Genomic DNA, 17,515 nt, shown 5'->3' with positions numbered 1-17,515 from the left:
TGGCCGTCATTCTGAGATGACAGCTGGAGATACGCATTTATTGGTATTCCACCTCGTGCTTTTCGAGACTGATGTCAACGGGCCTTTAGGTTTGTGAAGGGCACAAAGCACTAGCAGGCACATGCATCAAAAGAAAAACTGGTCGCAAACGGGCAGATTCTCAGAATCTGCCCATTTGCGACCTGTATTTTTGCATTTGGGATGCATCATCCCAAATGTAAAAATCGCAATTTAGGTAATCTCTAAATTGCGATTACTTAAATTGTGATTGCATTTAAGGAATCGCAAATTGAGATTCCTTAAATGCAATGCATTAAAGTAAAAAAAATCAGCGATTTCGCTAATAGGGGGCGGCGCAAATTACCATGTAGTTGAACTTGATGGTAATTTGCAAGAACTTTGAAAAATGCACTTTTGTGCATTTTTCAAAGTTTCATGTTGCGCACACACATGCCATTAGGGCATGTGTGTGCGCAACATATGTGCACAGATCAATTTCAGGGGTGCAACAGGGTGTCTTTTTGACACCCTTGCACCCTGAAATTGCATGCGCAATTTGCGAGGACCTATTGGTACTCGCAAATTGCGCATGCAATTTCCCATTCATTCCTATGGGCCTGTATGGGAAGCCATCGCTTGAATGGGAAGCCATCGCTTTTTTTACATAGGCTTTTGCAAGTCTTTAATTGCGATTCCTTAATTATCGCAATTAAGGACTCACAAAATCCTACCTTGATGCATGTGCCTGTAGATCAGTAGTTTTGCTAGTTTGATTAGGAGGCATACGAGGATGCCCCATATTCTACTTCTTTGGATACCGCAGCCCATACACAGTTTCCGTTCAGATACATATAGCTCCATGATGCTCGCTCGTCCCAGCGCTACAGAGCTTAGATGAAAGTCCTGTAGCTTGAGGTCACCAATCCCCCATGATACCCTTGTTACAATAGTGACAACTCTGATAGTATCTACGTGGATATATTACCAAATAAATGACTATGGAAAAAGTAGCACAAATATAGAGTTGAAAATAGGAGAAATTAAACGTATCCCTTTCCAGGAACAATAAAGAAATGGTGTCAGGCATTCAAAGTGGCGGTAGCATCTGTGACAGACCGGAATGGAGAGACTTTCTTTTCTCTTCCTTCAACCTACCTGGCTGCCTAAAACCACCTTTCCAATGCTGAGTATCGCACATGCTCAGACCGACCCCAGTATGGCCACCCATCATTGCAATGGTACTTGCCTTTGTCACTTCCTTTCCGCTGGATAGTGACGACATCAGATCGCTCTCCCTCCTCCAATGGGGCATCTTCTAAAACTACCAATATATATCACAATAGGAACAGTCAAGTGCGCGGGCACCCTGGAGAGGCGCTGCAATTCAAGTACAGGAAGGAGGGTGCTGGAAACAGAAAGGTTGAATTACCCGTCGGAAGTGGCCCAGTCCATTCTCCTAGAAAGGGGTGAGGTTACAAAGGAGGTGGCCAGGAAGTCTTGGGCCCAAATGCAAGAGAGTAAAAAGCATTTGCAATGCAATAGGTATTGCATTTGTCAGACTTAAAGCTATTGCTTTTTTTAAACATAAAAGTGGGTGCCATGCTTAAAAATATAACGCATCACAAGTTTTGTAAATATAAAAGTGGGCACTGTGCTAAAACATAAAGCGCAGCGCCCGTGCACAGTAATTAAAAAATCATGATAAAGCGGGCGCTGTGCTTAAATATAAAGCATGGAGCCCGTGCATATGCAATTTATGTGCATGGTTGCCTGTAAAGCGGGTGCAATGTTCATAAAAAAGAAAACCATGAAACCGGGCGCCGTGGTGACAAAATATCAGTCAGTAGCAAAAAAATAAAGCAAGTAGTCCCTAAACACAACACATGAACACTTACAGCTTAATAAAACTGCAGTTGGTCAGTGCTCCTTCCAATAAAAAGGAATTAATGTATCGGGAGCACCAACCAATAAGGAGCCAGGAAAGAAGAGCAAAGCAGAGGTTAACCAATGGCAAGCAGCAGGCGGGATTACACTCGCTATACTGCTTACAGCCGATCTTGCAGACCGTGCATGCGCACTGCGTAGGCTCCACCTAAAAAGGGACCCGTCCCCATCTCAAACCATGGCAAGTTTCTCAGGTCCATGTGTGACATACTGTTCTAGTCCAGGTTTTCTTTTTTAAGTCTGGGATTTGTAGTTTTGCAAATTCCTCTAGATATCAAGATTACAAGTTCTAAAATTCAAATGAAAACACCTGGACTGGAGAAGGCCATCACGCATTGACCAAGGAAACTTGCCAGCTCTGCATCTCTTCCGTAGTAAAAGACAGAAATAATTGGAGTGCAGAGGGCATCATGAAGAAAATGAATTGTGAGTGAAGAGCCGGACTTCGGGAACATTGATATCCAGGGCCCATGGCAGAGTTCATGTGTTCAGCGATTACTCGTGCCTCTCTACAACAGGGTAGGTGAAGATTGTGGTATGGAATATGTTACACTGCAATACCTGTTATTCACCTGTGTTAGATGAATTATGGTCTACCTTTATCTTTATGAAGGATCAGTTTATTTCCATTGATAACGACCTGTTTTGTGCAAATAAGGGGCTTAATACGCATAGATTATGGGCCAGATGTACAAAGTCTTTTTGTGTTTGCAAACGGGCTGATTTTGTTTGCGAATGCAAAAAGGCTTTTTGAAATGTACAAATCACTATTTGTGATTCAGTAACCTATTATCAAAACTCAAATTGGGTTTGCGCGCTGTTATTAAGAAGGGGCGTGTTTAGGACGTCCCTTCCTAATACCAAATCGTAGTGTTATGTGTGAATGGTTTGCAGCCAAAATGTAGTAGCAAAACATATGCATTTTACTGCTTAATTCAAGTAGGTGGTAACGAATTTGCAAATGGGAAGGGGACCCCAAAGGTTCCCTTCCTCTTTGTGAATGTTTGTTAAAACATTTTTCACGAGCAGGCAGTGGGTGGTCATACTTTAAAAAAATTCAAAGAAAACTTTCCATTTCTCATTTTGAAACACATCCTGTTATTCTTTAAGGAAAACAGGCTGCATTTTAAAAAAGATTGCTTTATTTAAAAGCAATCACAGACATGGTCGTCTGTTGACCCCAACAGGCAACCATCCATGTGATTTTTGGGATTCTCAATGGGACACAAACCAAGACCTACCTCATTAATATTCATGAGGTGGGTCTGTTTGCAACCCACTTGGAATTGCAAAATGAGTAAACCACAAATTTGTACATGGGTGTTTGCAAGTACCAAATAGCGAATCGCAAAAATTTTCTATTTGGTCATCGCAAACGATTACCTATGTTCACCTGGCCCCAAATTGCTCACAGAATTAAATTTCATTTTGCTAACCAATCTATGTACAAATAGGTTGGTTAGTAAATTGCAGGTGATCGCAGAGCGACTTCCTAATTAATATTAATTAGACAGGTCGCAATTTGAAACTCCTTGCTTTTTGCCACAATCACAGGGATGGTGGCTCGTGAGGGTCAGCAGATCACCATGTCTGTGACTGAGTCTAATTTAAAAAAACTTTTTTTTGTAAATTTAGCCTGTTTTCTTAAACAAGACTACATTTAAAAAAATGTTTTCATTGTGTTTTTAAAGTTTCACTGACTGGTAGCAGTGGCTTCTTCCAAACAGCAAGTCAATGCAAATACATCTTTATTCGACTTTATAAACAAATTCATAAAAGATGCATAGCTATAATAAAGTGTGAAACACTTACAAAATTCATACAAAAGGCATATTACAATAAATTGCCTAGAGCAAATAGACGCAAGTCATAAATCCATTACTAAACCCATTTACCAATTCAGAAACACATTTCCCGATCAGGAAATGAATCAATAAATGTTTCTAATAAACACACAAATGCTTTTTACCACTTGCAAATCTCTGATTTAGCGAATGGGAAAGTTTGCGACTGTTACAAAGTTTTGTTCAGCAGGTCCGAATTGATTTAATGCATTTATCTGTAATTAAAATCAATTTGATTTCTAAAGAGACATTAATCAATAAAATGAAAAGGCTAACAGGTGTGTGGGGATGAATGATATAGACATTAGAAATTCAGAAATACCTTAGGAGCCAGTGAATAAGGGCAAGTGAGGCTTGTTTAAATGAAGCAGAACTAGGGAGAGACAAGGGAAAATCAAAAAGGAGATGGCATTATTGAGGAAAGATGGAAGAAAAGCGAAGGCGAGACAATATTAGCGGACAGAGTTGTGTTTTGGACCACGCATTTGACCAGGGATTGCTTCTTTGCGGTGATTTACAGTTGCATTTATTCAGTGTATCATTTCCAGGACTGTTACCACATTGAATGGAGCAGGGTAATGATCCTTTAACCAGGTGGTAGAACAATTGTGAAAGTCCTGATGTTGCAGTGAAGGGTAGGATTGTCTCCCCGTAGAGCACAGAGGAGTTTTCCTGAACTTTTTTCAGTAGGTGCCCACTGCTCGGTTACTATCTTACCCATTCTGGAGCCTGGTTGGCGTGTTTACTTCTTTTTTTACGGCATTTAAGGCATCACTCGCAGCTGTGTCTCTCGGTGCCAGGTGCTGTATCTACCTATATGACCTCCTGAAGAGTTTTTTCTCAGAAACCTTGCAGTCAGTCTGAATTGTTCTACTAAATGTTTACCTATGAGTGATCTTTAGACAGTCAAAGGTTCCAGGATGTCAGGAGTTTTGTTATCTTCAGCCTATCCTCAGTGCTGCACATTCCACGTAAAAAAGTATGAAATCTCTCACAACCTTCTATGAGCTCAGAAGTCTTGAGTAAAGTCTGTTACCAAGCAGGTAAACGCTTTGGTGTGCAGAACACTTGCTTTTGCAGGTGTGTAAATTATGTATGTGCTCTACCTTGAAGCACACCAGCTATATACAGTAAACCAGATTTTGGGAGTCACTGCCATAATTCTTCTTATCCTTTTCAGGTCTGCTATTAACAGTGACCTTTGAATTTACTAATATTATTTGTATAATCTACTTACTTATGGAGGCTTTTCGCCAGCTCTCTTCATCCATTGGACTGTTGTTGTGTCAGTACTATTTTTCTTCCCCCTGCTAATGCACGGGGTAACAGCCATTGGCTAACTTTAGTGTGGGTGTTGGCATTCTGCCCTTTCACAAGGAGGACATCCGCACACAAAGAGGTTCCATTCAATTCCAGATGAGTACCCAGTAGCTCCCCCAAAATAAAGTTTTTATCTAAACCACAACAAAACATATCAAGCTTTGACAAAGCCAAAAAGGCAGCAGCTAAAGCCAGACCTATTGGCTTTTGGCAATGCTTGATTTTATTTAGTGATTTGGCACCACCAGTAGGGGGCGCCCTTAAGCCTTTATTTGACTTCAGATGCCTTACCTCGCCTTATAGAAGTACTGGTCATGTTTTAAAGAGTTATCTTTAAATGTTACCTGTCACAAAGCAGTCTCTTAGAGTGGGGCTGCTATGTTTAGCGTTAAACAGAGAGAACCCAGCCGAAATGCGAAGGCGAATAAGTCAATAAGAGAATTCTTCCCAAAACCTACAGAGAACATTTGCTGTAGAATTACTGTCAAATGGTGGCAGCATTCAGATGTTAGCAAAGCATTCATTGGTGGGGGGCCTTCCTCTCACAACCTATGAGATTAATGGCTCACAGTAAAATGGAGATAACAGGAGCAAACAATTGTGATTTCATCCACAGGAGTAGTGGTGGTTTGCAGGAACCATTACCCCCATTTTTTGGCGGCGGGGAGCAAGAACAGAAGGCTTTCCCAGCAGAAATCAGTACTCTAGGAAAAGATGTGCGCACTCCTCGCCGTTCATAAAAGTAAAACAAAAAATACATTGGTAGAGGGTGTGATACCAGAAGGACAGGGACAACAATAAGGTGGGAGAAGTAGATGTAAGAGGATGGGAAACCGTAACTACAGCATGCAGCTTGTTGCACAAACAGCAATATCACCCCTGGTCACTTCCACAGTGCAAATTTAGAAAATAACACGTGTGTGTGTGTTACACTCTTTACTCGCCAGTTCAATTGGTATAGCTTAATTTGCATGCAGTAGATATCTGTATGCAACGTCTACATCACTTAATTGAATACTGGCAGACCCAATCAGCCTTTCATTCTTCTAAGGTCGATACAATTTCTGGGTTATGGGGGCCCACCATAATGTTTTGCCCTGGCTCCAATAAAAGCCAAGACAGCAGTGCCTTGCTACGAGAAAACAACCTTATGTGTCTCTAGATGAAAATGTATTCTTAGCACAAAGTGTATTTTCTATAAAATTAATGATATTTGCTTTATCACACGTGTTTCTTCTTTTCCTTCTCTCAATCGAGCATCAGTCTGCTGTTATAAACATCCCTTCCCAGCTTGCTTCTAGAAAGACACTGCCTTTCTGCCTAAGTAGGCAGATGGGGGGTGGGGGGACTTCTCCTAACCCCATTGCCATAGGATGTAATCCCACTGGCACAGTAGGTGTAGACAGATTTTGGGCAGCCATAATGTGAGGCACAATAAATATCTGGCCGAAAACAATGTTTTAAACAAAGGTCGAAATAGTACTTTACCACAAAAAAATCAAAACAACTGGCTTAAACAGTGGGCTAAAATAAAAACTCTGTGAGCTTTGAGGAAGTTCAGTGTCTTCCACCGCTGTCCTCCATGCTTCTTTCTTGCTGCTACCTGGTCGGGAGTGGCTACACCTTCAACAGAACCATTCTGTAGTCCAGTGTTAAATGTTCCCTATCCTGAACCAGTCCTGGTGAGCGAAGCACCCCATTCCTAGAGGTCCACCAGCACCTCCAGGCCCTACAGAAGATAATGAACTTTTCTGAACTCTGTGATTGCAGATCATGGGTGAAACTGTTCCACACTCCCCACTACACGGGTGAAGGAGACCCATGTTAGTTCTGACACCAATCATCAGCCTAATTGAAAGGTGTGAGCTCTGACAAGATGAAATAGCGACCTTGCTGAACTGTAAGAGTCAGGAAACTTTCAAGTAGCCCCACACTACCCGCTGCCGTCTGGTAGAGCTTACAAATGACACACTGAGCATTCTACCTGCAAGGAACTATCAGGCACTCACCACCTAATCTTAGGATGTAAATAGAATGAACGTTTTCTGTAACTAAACTGAACAAGTATCTTAAATATCAATGTACTTACTTATTTATTAACAGGGTTGTATAAAGCCCTGCAATGTCACCCTCTCGCCACTTTGTGGCGCTGTGTAGTGTTGGACAAACATTGCAGATACACCACAGCCCTGCTGACGAGCAAACCTTTGCAGGTTAATTAGAGTGCAGTGGGGTGCTGGGCATCTCTCCTGCATTCTTTTACTGCTTCTCCTGCAAATGAAGTTAGTTCATGTTTAATTTAAACAGTTCCTTCTTCGCTAGTTTTCTGAAAAGAAAGGCGGGGACTCTGCTTGTGGCAGAGTTTGTCTCAGGGACCCCCAGGCACTTCCCTCCTTGTTTTATCCATTTGAAAGCTTTGAGTTGAGGGATGCTGTCCAGAGGACTCTAGCATGGACATCCTGCGATCCGAGCTCTTGAAGCTAACTCTGGCCTAATCCTCAGTAGGCCGTGTGAATGGTGGCTGAAGCTTGGAATGTAATTCTTGCTTTGTATTCTCCAATGCTACTATTTTCAATACTTTGCAACACATCATATATAATTAGTTGAATTGTTTTAACCCACCTTCTGGTTCTGATAATTTACTTCTATTCCTCTGCAGTAAGTTCCTATTCGAAGATGTTTGTTTATAAATCGAATGTTTTATTTTCTTTGTTTACAGGGCAAGTTATTACCGGAAGGGAGGCTGTGCCATGCTTCCGGTCAAGTGGATGCCGCCGGAGGCTTTCATGGAAGGAATATTTACATCCAAAACGGATACATGGTAGGACATGCTACTGAAGACTGCTTTATTCTGAGGTTAGGTTACAGCAGACTGAGGAACAGTGAAGAAAGACTAGGAGGTTTCTTCCCGGGGTCAGGCTTAAGAGTGACTACAAGCGGAGAAAAAGACTAAAGGAGGAGGGAGATCGTTTACAGGAAAAAAGAAATATAAAAACATAGGGGTGCAATGGGATAAGTGAGAGATAAAAGGAGATAGACAAAAGGATAGCCTAGGAGGGATTGAGGGATAGAAGAAAGGAAAAAGACAAATTAGAGGAGGGAGAAGAGATCTAGAGAATCAGTGAGATGGAGAGAGGAAGGAAGGAAAGTGAGGAAATGACCAGAGTGGAAAGACTGGTGACTAGAAACATGGCATGATTGAGGAGCGGAAGGGAGAACGAAAGTAAAGGCAGGAAGGTGGGAAGCGAAAGTGGTTGAGGGGTGTACAAAGGGGGGAGAACAGAAATAATGAAAATATGGTGCCAGACGTTCCTACTGGAGGTTGCCAGTCTGGGGGAATGGAAGGGGTACCAGTTTCATTTCTTTTTACCTCAGAGATAGTATGAGTCTGGATACCAAGGGTGGAGTGTCCTCTGGTTTTGGTACTTTATCCAGAGTTGGATGTTTTTTCCATTGAGGTTCAACTCTAATTCAGGCCTTAGGTCTACCCACATCCAGGTGCTGTACAGGACCCATTGACTTCACCGGCTCGCCTTAGACAGCCTGTGGCGCTTAAGGTACTCATAACACGGACAGAGAGCCACTGAAGATGTGTGGAGAATGGTACACATCTGCAAATCAAAGGATTGTGTATGCATGGGCCATGCTACTACATCCCCACAGGTGGCACACCGGGTAAAAAATACTTCAATGTATTTTCTTAGAAATTCACTTTATTTGAGCGAGGGTTAAATCTCAACAGCAGGTTGATATTTGATTCATATCAATGGTATATCAATGTTCAAACAAATTCATTCTTCAAAATGAGGAACAGTCAAGAGATGCAACTCCAATGCATTTCGGGCAGGGCCCTTTATCAAGGAGTGCTGTAAAAAAGGAGACGAATCACCATCAGGTCGAGTGTCGTAAAGGCGACTAAAACAAACAGCGTGCTGCACAAATCAAATGCGGGGGCCAGGGTGAAATAAATAGTTAAGGTGCCGATCAAAAAAGGACAGGGATGTGAGTGTGATCATAACAGAAGGCTAAACGCGTCAGTATCACTAAATACTACCTAAGTGCTCATAGCTTTGTCGGGCGTGAGAGGTGATATACGCGTTAAGCAAATTGCCATTCAGAAACTTACTTCGGGTACAGCGTAACGCGGAGCGTTACTGGCAAGTTCAAGGTTCCAGCGGGAACACTAAGGGACTGTGTCGAAAGTCACCGACATAACGCGAGACAGGGGGTGTAAACATAAAAAACGGACTGAACTCGTGTAGGGATAGTGTGGGCGCCATGCTGGAATGGGGAAACTAAGCAAGTGAACGCGCAGGATAATAAGGAAGGAAAATAAAGAAGGAAACATGTAGAACAATAAGAAATGTGTATGAACACACGCGGCAAGAAAACAATGTATCAAGATACAGGCATTATAGATAGCAACTAAATTCACAGCGATCATTTAACCCAAAAGGCTTTTGGGTCTGGAGGCGATATATCCATTCGAGTTCTCTTTTCAAAAGGAGTTTGTTATTGTCAGTGCCCTCCCTTTTAGTAACAATTTCCAAGATGATGTATTGCAATTGTGCAATGGAGTGACGTGCTTCATCAAAATGCATGGCAATGTTGGACTTCACATTTTTCAGTTGAATGTTCGATTTGTGCTCGTTTAGGCGAATCTTTATTTTTCTTTCGGTCTTCCCCACATATAATTTGCCACACGGGCATTTTAATGCGTAAATTAGATTTGAGGAGTCACATGTGGCGTTGGTTCTAAGTTTGATGACTTTACCTTTCATTGGGTGGTGGATAAGGTTACCTTTGATGATGGAATTACAGTGTCCACAGTTCAGACAAGGTTGTGTACCTTTGTATTGTTGACCTGATGTGGTGGGATTAGACAGTATTTCTTTAATGTTGCGGCTTCGAGTGTGGGCAAACAATGGTGCAGAACTGAACAATTCATCAAAGTCTGGTTCCATCTGGAGAATGGGCCAGTGTTTCAATATGATCTTTTTATAGACCTTGCTAACAGTTGAATGTTTAGAAACCAAGACATTACGTGATTGTTCTGTGGTCGGTTTTTTGGACAGAGCTTCTTGTCTGGTGATTTGTGCCACTCGAGATTGTGCATCTTTGACAACCTGTGTAGGGTAACCTCTCTCCAAAAATCGTTTCTGCATTTCATCCATACGCATATCCATGGTGAGTTCATCTGAAACGATGCGTTTGACTCTCAAAAGTTGAGAAAACGGTAAATGTCTTTTGAGTGACTCTTGATGATGACTTTTATAATGTAGGGTGTTGTTGCGATCAGTCTTTTTCCTGTGCAGATCAGTGATGAGCCCATTGGTGGTAATTTTTATATTGACGTCTAGAAATGTGATTTCCGAGTCGCTGATTTCCCATGTAAGTTTGATTCGATCGTCTTTAGAATTCAATTGACCAAGGAATTGTTCAAGAGACTCTTTGGAATCCATCCAAATGAAAAATAGGTCATCAATATACCTTACGTACATTATAATTTTTCCATAGTTGATTTGGTCGCCATATATATATGTTTTTTCAAAGTTCTCCATGTAAATATTGGCATATGAAGGGGCCGCACAATTTCCCATAGCCATTCCAGAAAGCTGTAGGAACCACTCATTGTTGACTTGGGCCAGTGTTTCAATATGATCTTTTTATAGACCTTGCTAACAGTTGAATGTTTAGAAACCAAGACATTACGTGATTGTTCTGTGGTCGGTTTTTTGGACAGAGCTTCTTGTCTGGTGATTTGTGCCACTCGAGATTGTGCATCTTTGACAACCTGTGTAGGGTAACCTCTCTCCAAAAATCGTTTCTGCATTTCATCCATACGCATATCCATGGTGAGTTCATCTGAAACGATGCGTTTGACTCTCAAAAGTTGAGAAAACGGTAAATGTCTTTTGAGTGACTCTTGATGATGACTTTTATAATGTAGGGTGTTGTTGCGATCAGTCTTTTTCCTGTGCAGATCAGTGATGAGCCCATTGGTGGTAATTTTTATATTGACGTCTAGAAATGTGATTTCCGAGTCGCTGATTTCCCATGTAAGTTTGATTCGATCGTCTTTAGAATTCAATTGACCAAGGAATTGTTCAAGAGACTCTTTGGAATCCATCCAAATGAAAAATAGGTCATCAATATACCTTACGTACATTATAATTTTTCCATAGTTGATTTGGTCGCCATATATATATGTTTTTTCAAAGTTCTCCATGTAAATATTGGCATATGAAGGGGCCGCACAATTTCCCATAGCCATTCCAGAAAGCTGTAGGAACCACTCATTGTTGACTTGAAAGTAGCTGTGGTATAGGGTATATACCATCAATTCCATAAGGAAAGCTTGCATGGGATTGTCAATGTCACTGGTAAGTAAAGCTTGTTCGATGGCTTCGATGCCTCCCTGATGAGGGATGGATGTATACAGGGAGCTGACATCAGCAGTGCACATTATATAGTGATTGTCATGGTTAATTTGAATGTTGGATAGTTTGATTAAAAATTCAGTGGTGTCCTTGATGTAACTGTGGGCTTTGATGACGATTGGTTGCAAATATTTGTCAATCAATTTCCCTGTCGCTTCATGAATTGAACCTCTGGTGGACACAATTGGCCGAAAAGGTGGATTATTGAGGTCTTTGTGAATTTTAGGGCTCATTTGCAAAGTCGGGCTCCTTGGATGTTGTGGTAAAAGGAAGTTCTTGGTGCGTTCCTGTATAACATTATTATCGAATGCTTTCATGACAATGTCTTGAAGAGTATTGTAAAATTCTCTTGTGGGATTGTTGTCCAGTTTCATATACAAGGAAGCATCACATATATGTTCTTGTAATCGTCGAGTGTACATGGAATTGTCCAGAATGACAAGAGCCCCACCCTTGTCGGCTTTCATGCATTTGATTTCCTTATTGTTAGCCAAAGATTGAAGAGAATCACGATCTTTAGATGTAAGGTTTGGGCGCCGATTATGGCGCTGAAAATTGATTTTGACACGTCGTTACGTACAAGTTTTTCAAATAAGTCGATTGACTTATGGCTGCACGGAGCTTGGAATGTGCTTACGGGTCTCAATCCTTTCAGTTCATCTGGTTTGCTGTCACTGGCAGGTGGTAAAACCTTTTCAAAAAAATAGCGCAACCTAAGCTTCCTTAGGAATTTAAAGGTGCTAACCTCAAGTTCCAGCAAGTTGGTGTCGGTGGTAGGAATGAATGAAGTGCCTTTTTCTAATAGATTCATCTGATATGGGGTGATGGTAGTATTAGAAATATTAATAACTAAGTGTTCTTTCTCGGTTTGGGATCTTTCGGTGTTACCTTGCTCCGAGTGGTTGGAGCGGTTGAATCTTTTTCTTTGGCTCTGGCTCCTCCTGAGTCTTCGATGTTGGCCGTGTCTACCTCTAAAAAATGAACCGCAGAGGTTTGAATTTGTGAGGTGGTAGATGTGCTTGCAAGGTCATGAGATGGTCTAAGAGGTAGGGTACTACGAAGTGGTCGAGTTGAAGTGTCGCTACCAGAAGATGATGTATCGGTCTGTGTGTTGGTTGGTCGATTGCGTCTTCGTTGGGCGTATACGTCTGCCCACGAGTAAACCTCGTCAAGCTTGTAGTCAAGCGTGTCACGACGAAACTTTCGGATCTTCCGCTCATTGATTTCTTTCTGGTGTTTATCTAATGTGATTTTTAAGTCGGCCAAAGTGTTAGAGAGTTCTTCTGAGGTTAACATTTCTTTCAGTTCTTGATCAATTTCTTTGCTTTCTTGTTCAAGTTCTTTAAGAATGTCTGAGAGTTCTTCAACGATCAACAGGATGAGATCCAGGCTGCATTTGTTCAAAATTCTTTCCCATTTATCTTTAAATATTTTCGAATTTTTACACAGTGAGGGTTTCAAGGCGATCCGTAAACCGCGAGGGATTCTGAGTGCCCTATGATACTTCAGTAAAGTGCTCGCTTGGAGCTTTTGGTTGATATGTCTCTTCGATAGGTATAGTAGTTGCTTTACACATTGTTCCACCACCTCACAAATTCAAACTTCTGCGGTTCATTTTTTAGAGGTAGACACGGCCAACATCGAAGACTCAGGAGGAGCCAGAGCCAAAGAAAAAGATTCAACCGCTCCAACCACTCGGAGCAAGGTAACACCGAAAGATCCCAAACCGAGAAAGAACACTTAGTTATTAATATTTCTAATACTACCATCACCCCATATCAGATGAATCTATTAGAAAAAGGCACTTCATTCATTCCTACCACCGACACCAACTTGCTGGAACTTGAGGTTAGCACCTTTAAATTCCTAAGGAAGCTTAGGTTGCGCTATTTTTTTGAAAAGGTTTTACCCCCTGCCAGTGACAACAAACCAGATGAACTGAAAGGATTGAGACCCGTAAGCACATTCCAAGCTCCGTGCAGCCATAAGTCAATCGACTTATTTGAAAAACTTGTACGTAACGACGTGTCAAAAATCAATTTTCAGCGCCATAATCGGCGCCCAAACCTTACATCTAAAGATCGTGATTCTCTTCAATCTTTGGCTAACAATAAGGAAATCAAATGCATGAAAGCCGACAAGGGTGGGGCTCTTGTCATTCTGGACAATTCCATGTACACTTGACGATTACAAGAACATATATGTGATGCTTCCTTGTATATGAAACTGGACAACAATCCCACAAGAGAATTTTACAATACTCTTCAAGACATTGTCATGAAAGCATTCGATAATAATGTTATACAGGAACGCACCAAGAACTTCCTTTTACCACAACATCCAAGGAGCCCGACTTTGCAAATGAGCCCTAAAATTCACAAAGACCTCAATAATCCACCTTTTCGGCCAATTGTGTCCACCAGAGGTTCAATTCATGAAGCGACAGGGAAATTGATTGACAAATATTTGCAACCAATCGTCATCAAAGCCCACAGTTACATCAAGGACACCACTGAATTTTTAATCAAACTATCCAACATTCAAATTAACCATGACAATCACTATATAATGTGCACTGCTGATGTCAGCTCCCTGTATACATCCATCCCTCATCAGGGAGGCATCGAAGCCATCGAACAAGCTTTACTTACCAGTGACATTGACAATCCCATGCAAGCTTTCCTTATGGAATTGATGGTATATACCCTATACCACAGCTACTTTCAAGTCAACAATGAGTGGTTCCTACAGCTTTCTGGAATGGCTATGGGAAATTGTGCGGCCCCTTCATATGCCAATATTTACATGGAGAACTTTGAAAAAACATATATATATGGCGACCAAATCAACTATGGAAAAATTATAATGTACGTAAGGTATATTGATGACCTATTTTTCATTTGGATGGATTCCAAAGAGTCTCTTGAACAATTCCTTGGTCAATTGAATTCTAAAGACGATCGAATCAAACTTACATGGGAAATCAGCGACTCGGAAATCACATTTCTAGACGTCAATATAAAAATTACCACCAATGGGCTCATCACTGATCTGCACAGGAAAAAGACTGATCGCAACAACACCCTACATTATAAAAGTCATCATCAAGAGTCACTCAAAAGACATTTACCGTTTTCTCAACTTTTGAGAGTCAAACGCATCGTTTCAGATGAACTCACCATGGATATGCGTATGGATGAAATGCAGAAACGATTTTTGGAGAGAGGTTACCCTACACAGGTTGTCAAAGATGCACAATCTCGAGTGGCACAAATCACCAGACAAGAAGCTCTGTCCAAAAAACCGACCACAGAACAATCACGTAATGTCTTGGTTTCTAAACATTCAACTGTTAGCAAGGTCTATAAAAAGATCATATTGAAACACTGGCCCAAGTCAACAATGAGTGGTTCCTACAGCTTTCTGGAATGGCTATGGGAAATTGTGCGGCCCCTTCATATGCCAATATTTACATGGAGAACTTTGAAAAAACATATATATATGGCGACCAAATCAACTATGGAAAAATTATAATGTACGTAAGGTATATTGATGACCTATTTTTCATTTGGATGGATTCCAAAGAGTCTCTTGAACAATTCCTTGGTCAATTGAATTCTAAAGACGATCGAATCAAACTTACATGGGAAATCAGCGACTCGGAAATCACATTTCTAGACGTCAATATAAAAATTACCACCAATGGGCTCATCACTGATCTGCACAGGAAAAAGACTGATCGCAACAACACCCTACATTATAAAAGTCATCATCAAGAGTCACTCAAAAGACATTTACCGTTTTCTCAACTTTTGAGAGTCAAACGCATCGTTTCAGATGAACTCACCATGGATATGCGTATGGATGAAATGCAGAAACGATTTTTGGAGAGAGGTTACCCTACACAGGTTGTCAAAGATGCACAATCTCGAGTGGCACAAATCACCAGACAAGAAGCTCTGTCCAAAAAACCGACCACAGAACAATCACGTAATGTCTTGGTTTCTAAACATTCAACTGTTAGCAAGGTCTATAAAAAGATCATATTGAAACACTGGCCCATTCTCCAGATGGAACCAGACTTTGATGAATTGTTCAGTTCTGCACCATTGTTTGCCCACACTCGAAGCCGCAACATTAAAGAAATACTGTCTAATCCCACCACATCAGGTCAACAATACAAAGGTACACAACCTTGTCTGAACTGTGGACACTGTAATTCCATCATCAAAGGTAACCTTATCCACCACCCAATGAAAGGTAAAGTCATCAAACTTAGAACCAACGCCACATGTGACTCCTCAAATCTAATTTACGCATTAAAATGCCCGTGTGGCAAATTATATGTGGGGAAGACCGAAAGAAAAATAAAGATTCACCTAAACGAGCACAAATCGAACATTCGACTGAAAAATGTGAAGTCCAACATTGCCATGCATTTTGATGAAGCACGTCACTCCATTGCACAATTGCAATACATCATCTTGGAAATTGTTACTAAAAGGGAGGGCACTGACAATAACAAACTCCTTTTGAAAAGAGAACTCGAATGGATATATCGCCTCCAGACCCAAAAGCCTTTTGGGTTAAATGATCGCTGTGAATTTAGTTGCTATCTATAATGCCTGTATCTTGATACATTGTTTTCTTGCCGCGTGTGTTCATACACATTTCTTATTGTTCTACATGTTTCCTTCTTTATTTTCCTTCCTTATTATCCTGCGCGTTCACTTGCTTAGTTTCCCCATTCCAGCATGGCGCCCACACTATCCCTACACGAGTTCAGTCCGTTTTTTACGTTTATACCCCCTGTCTCGTGTTATGTCGGTGACTTTCGACACAGTCCCTTAGTGTTCCCGCTGGAACCTTGAACCTGCCAGTAACGCTCCGCGTTACGCTGTACCCGAAGTAAGTTTCTGAATGGCAATTTGCTTAACGCGTATATCACCTCTCACGCCCGACAAAGCTATGAGCACTTTGGTAGTATTTAGTGATACTGCCGCGTTTAGCCTTCTGTTATGATCACACTCACATCCCTGTCCTTTTTTGATCGGCACCTTAACTATTTATTTCACCCTGGCCCCCGCATTTGATTTGTGCAGCACGCTGTTTGTTTTAGTCGCCTTTACGACACTCGACCTGATGGTGATTCGTCTCCTTTTTTACAGCACTCCTTGATAAAGGGCCCTGCCCGAAATGCATTGGAGTTGCATCTCTTGACTGTTCCTCATTTTGAAGAATGAATTTGTTTGAACATTGATATACCATTGATATGAATCAAATATCAACCTGCTGTTGAGATTTAACCCTCGCTCAAATAAAGTGAACTTCTAAGAAAATACATTGAAGTATTTTTTACCCGGTGTGCCACCTGTGGGGATGTAGTAGCATGGCCCATGCATACACAATCCTTTGATTATTTTCCTATGTGTTTCGGACGGAGACACTACCCACGTGTGCACCCAAGACTCTCTCCATCTGATAACCAGATTACAACACTGCTGTGCATCGCCTCACACAATTTATTATACACATCTGCAAATGCCAGGCCCATCATAGCAGTCAGTCATTCTCTGCAGATGTGCATGTTTATTTTGAATTGAATGTGACTGTCATTCACAGTTCTGGTCAAAAATATTTAAATAACACAGCAGAGCAAAGGCCATCTTGATAGAGGAGCTTCCTGCTTGTTAAAAAGGGATTGGTTATTTACCTGCCAAAGAGACTTCAGGAGAGCTGCAGATTTTCTAAGTCCATTCTACACATTAATGTGGTGTGAAAACTGCAATAGAAAACTGGCAAAATTGGTATTTCCTGATATTTATATCATTACATGAGCCAAGCTACTTTATTCTACTCAATATCAAGTGTCACTCAAAGTGTCACACGTAATGCATTGAAGTGTCAGACATAAATATGCTGAAAACATCTGCATGTCAAACATAAACAGACTGAAAACTTGGCTGT

General features: G+C 41.2%; 1 protein-coding gene across 1 annotated transcript in view; it reads left to right on the top strand.

Moving 5' to 3' along the window:
* Positions 1–17,515, top strand: part of ALK (ALK receptor tyrosine kinase) — a 2,452,973-nt gene that overhangs the window by 2,412,766 nt on the left and 22,692 nt on the right. The window contains exon 27 of the mRNA XM_078647129.1: positions 7,828–7,929. Within this exon, the coding sequence (XP_078503255.1) occupies positions 7,828–7,929 (102 nt within the window). The remainder of the gene's footprint in view (positions 1–7,827; positions 7,930–17,515) is intronic.

This window comes from Lissotriton helveticus, chromosome 6 (genome assembly GCF_964261635.1).
Source record: "Lissotriton helveticus chromosome 6, aLisHel1.1, whole genome shotgun sequence".
Taxonomy (NCBI): Eukaryota; Metazoa; Chordata; class Amphibia; order Caudata; family Salamandridae; genus Lissotriton; species Lissotriton helveticus.
Note: the sequence above shows the minus strand (reverse complement) of the source record. Positions and strands in the feature narration are given on the sequence as shown.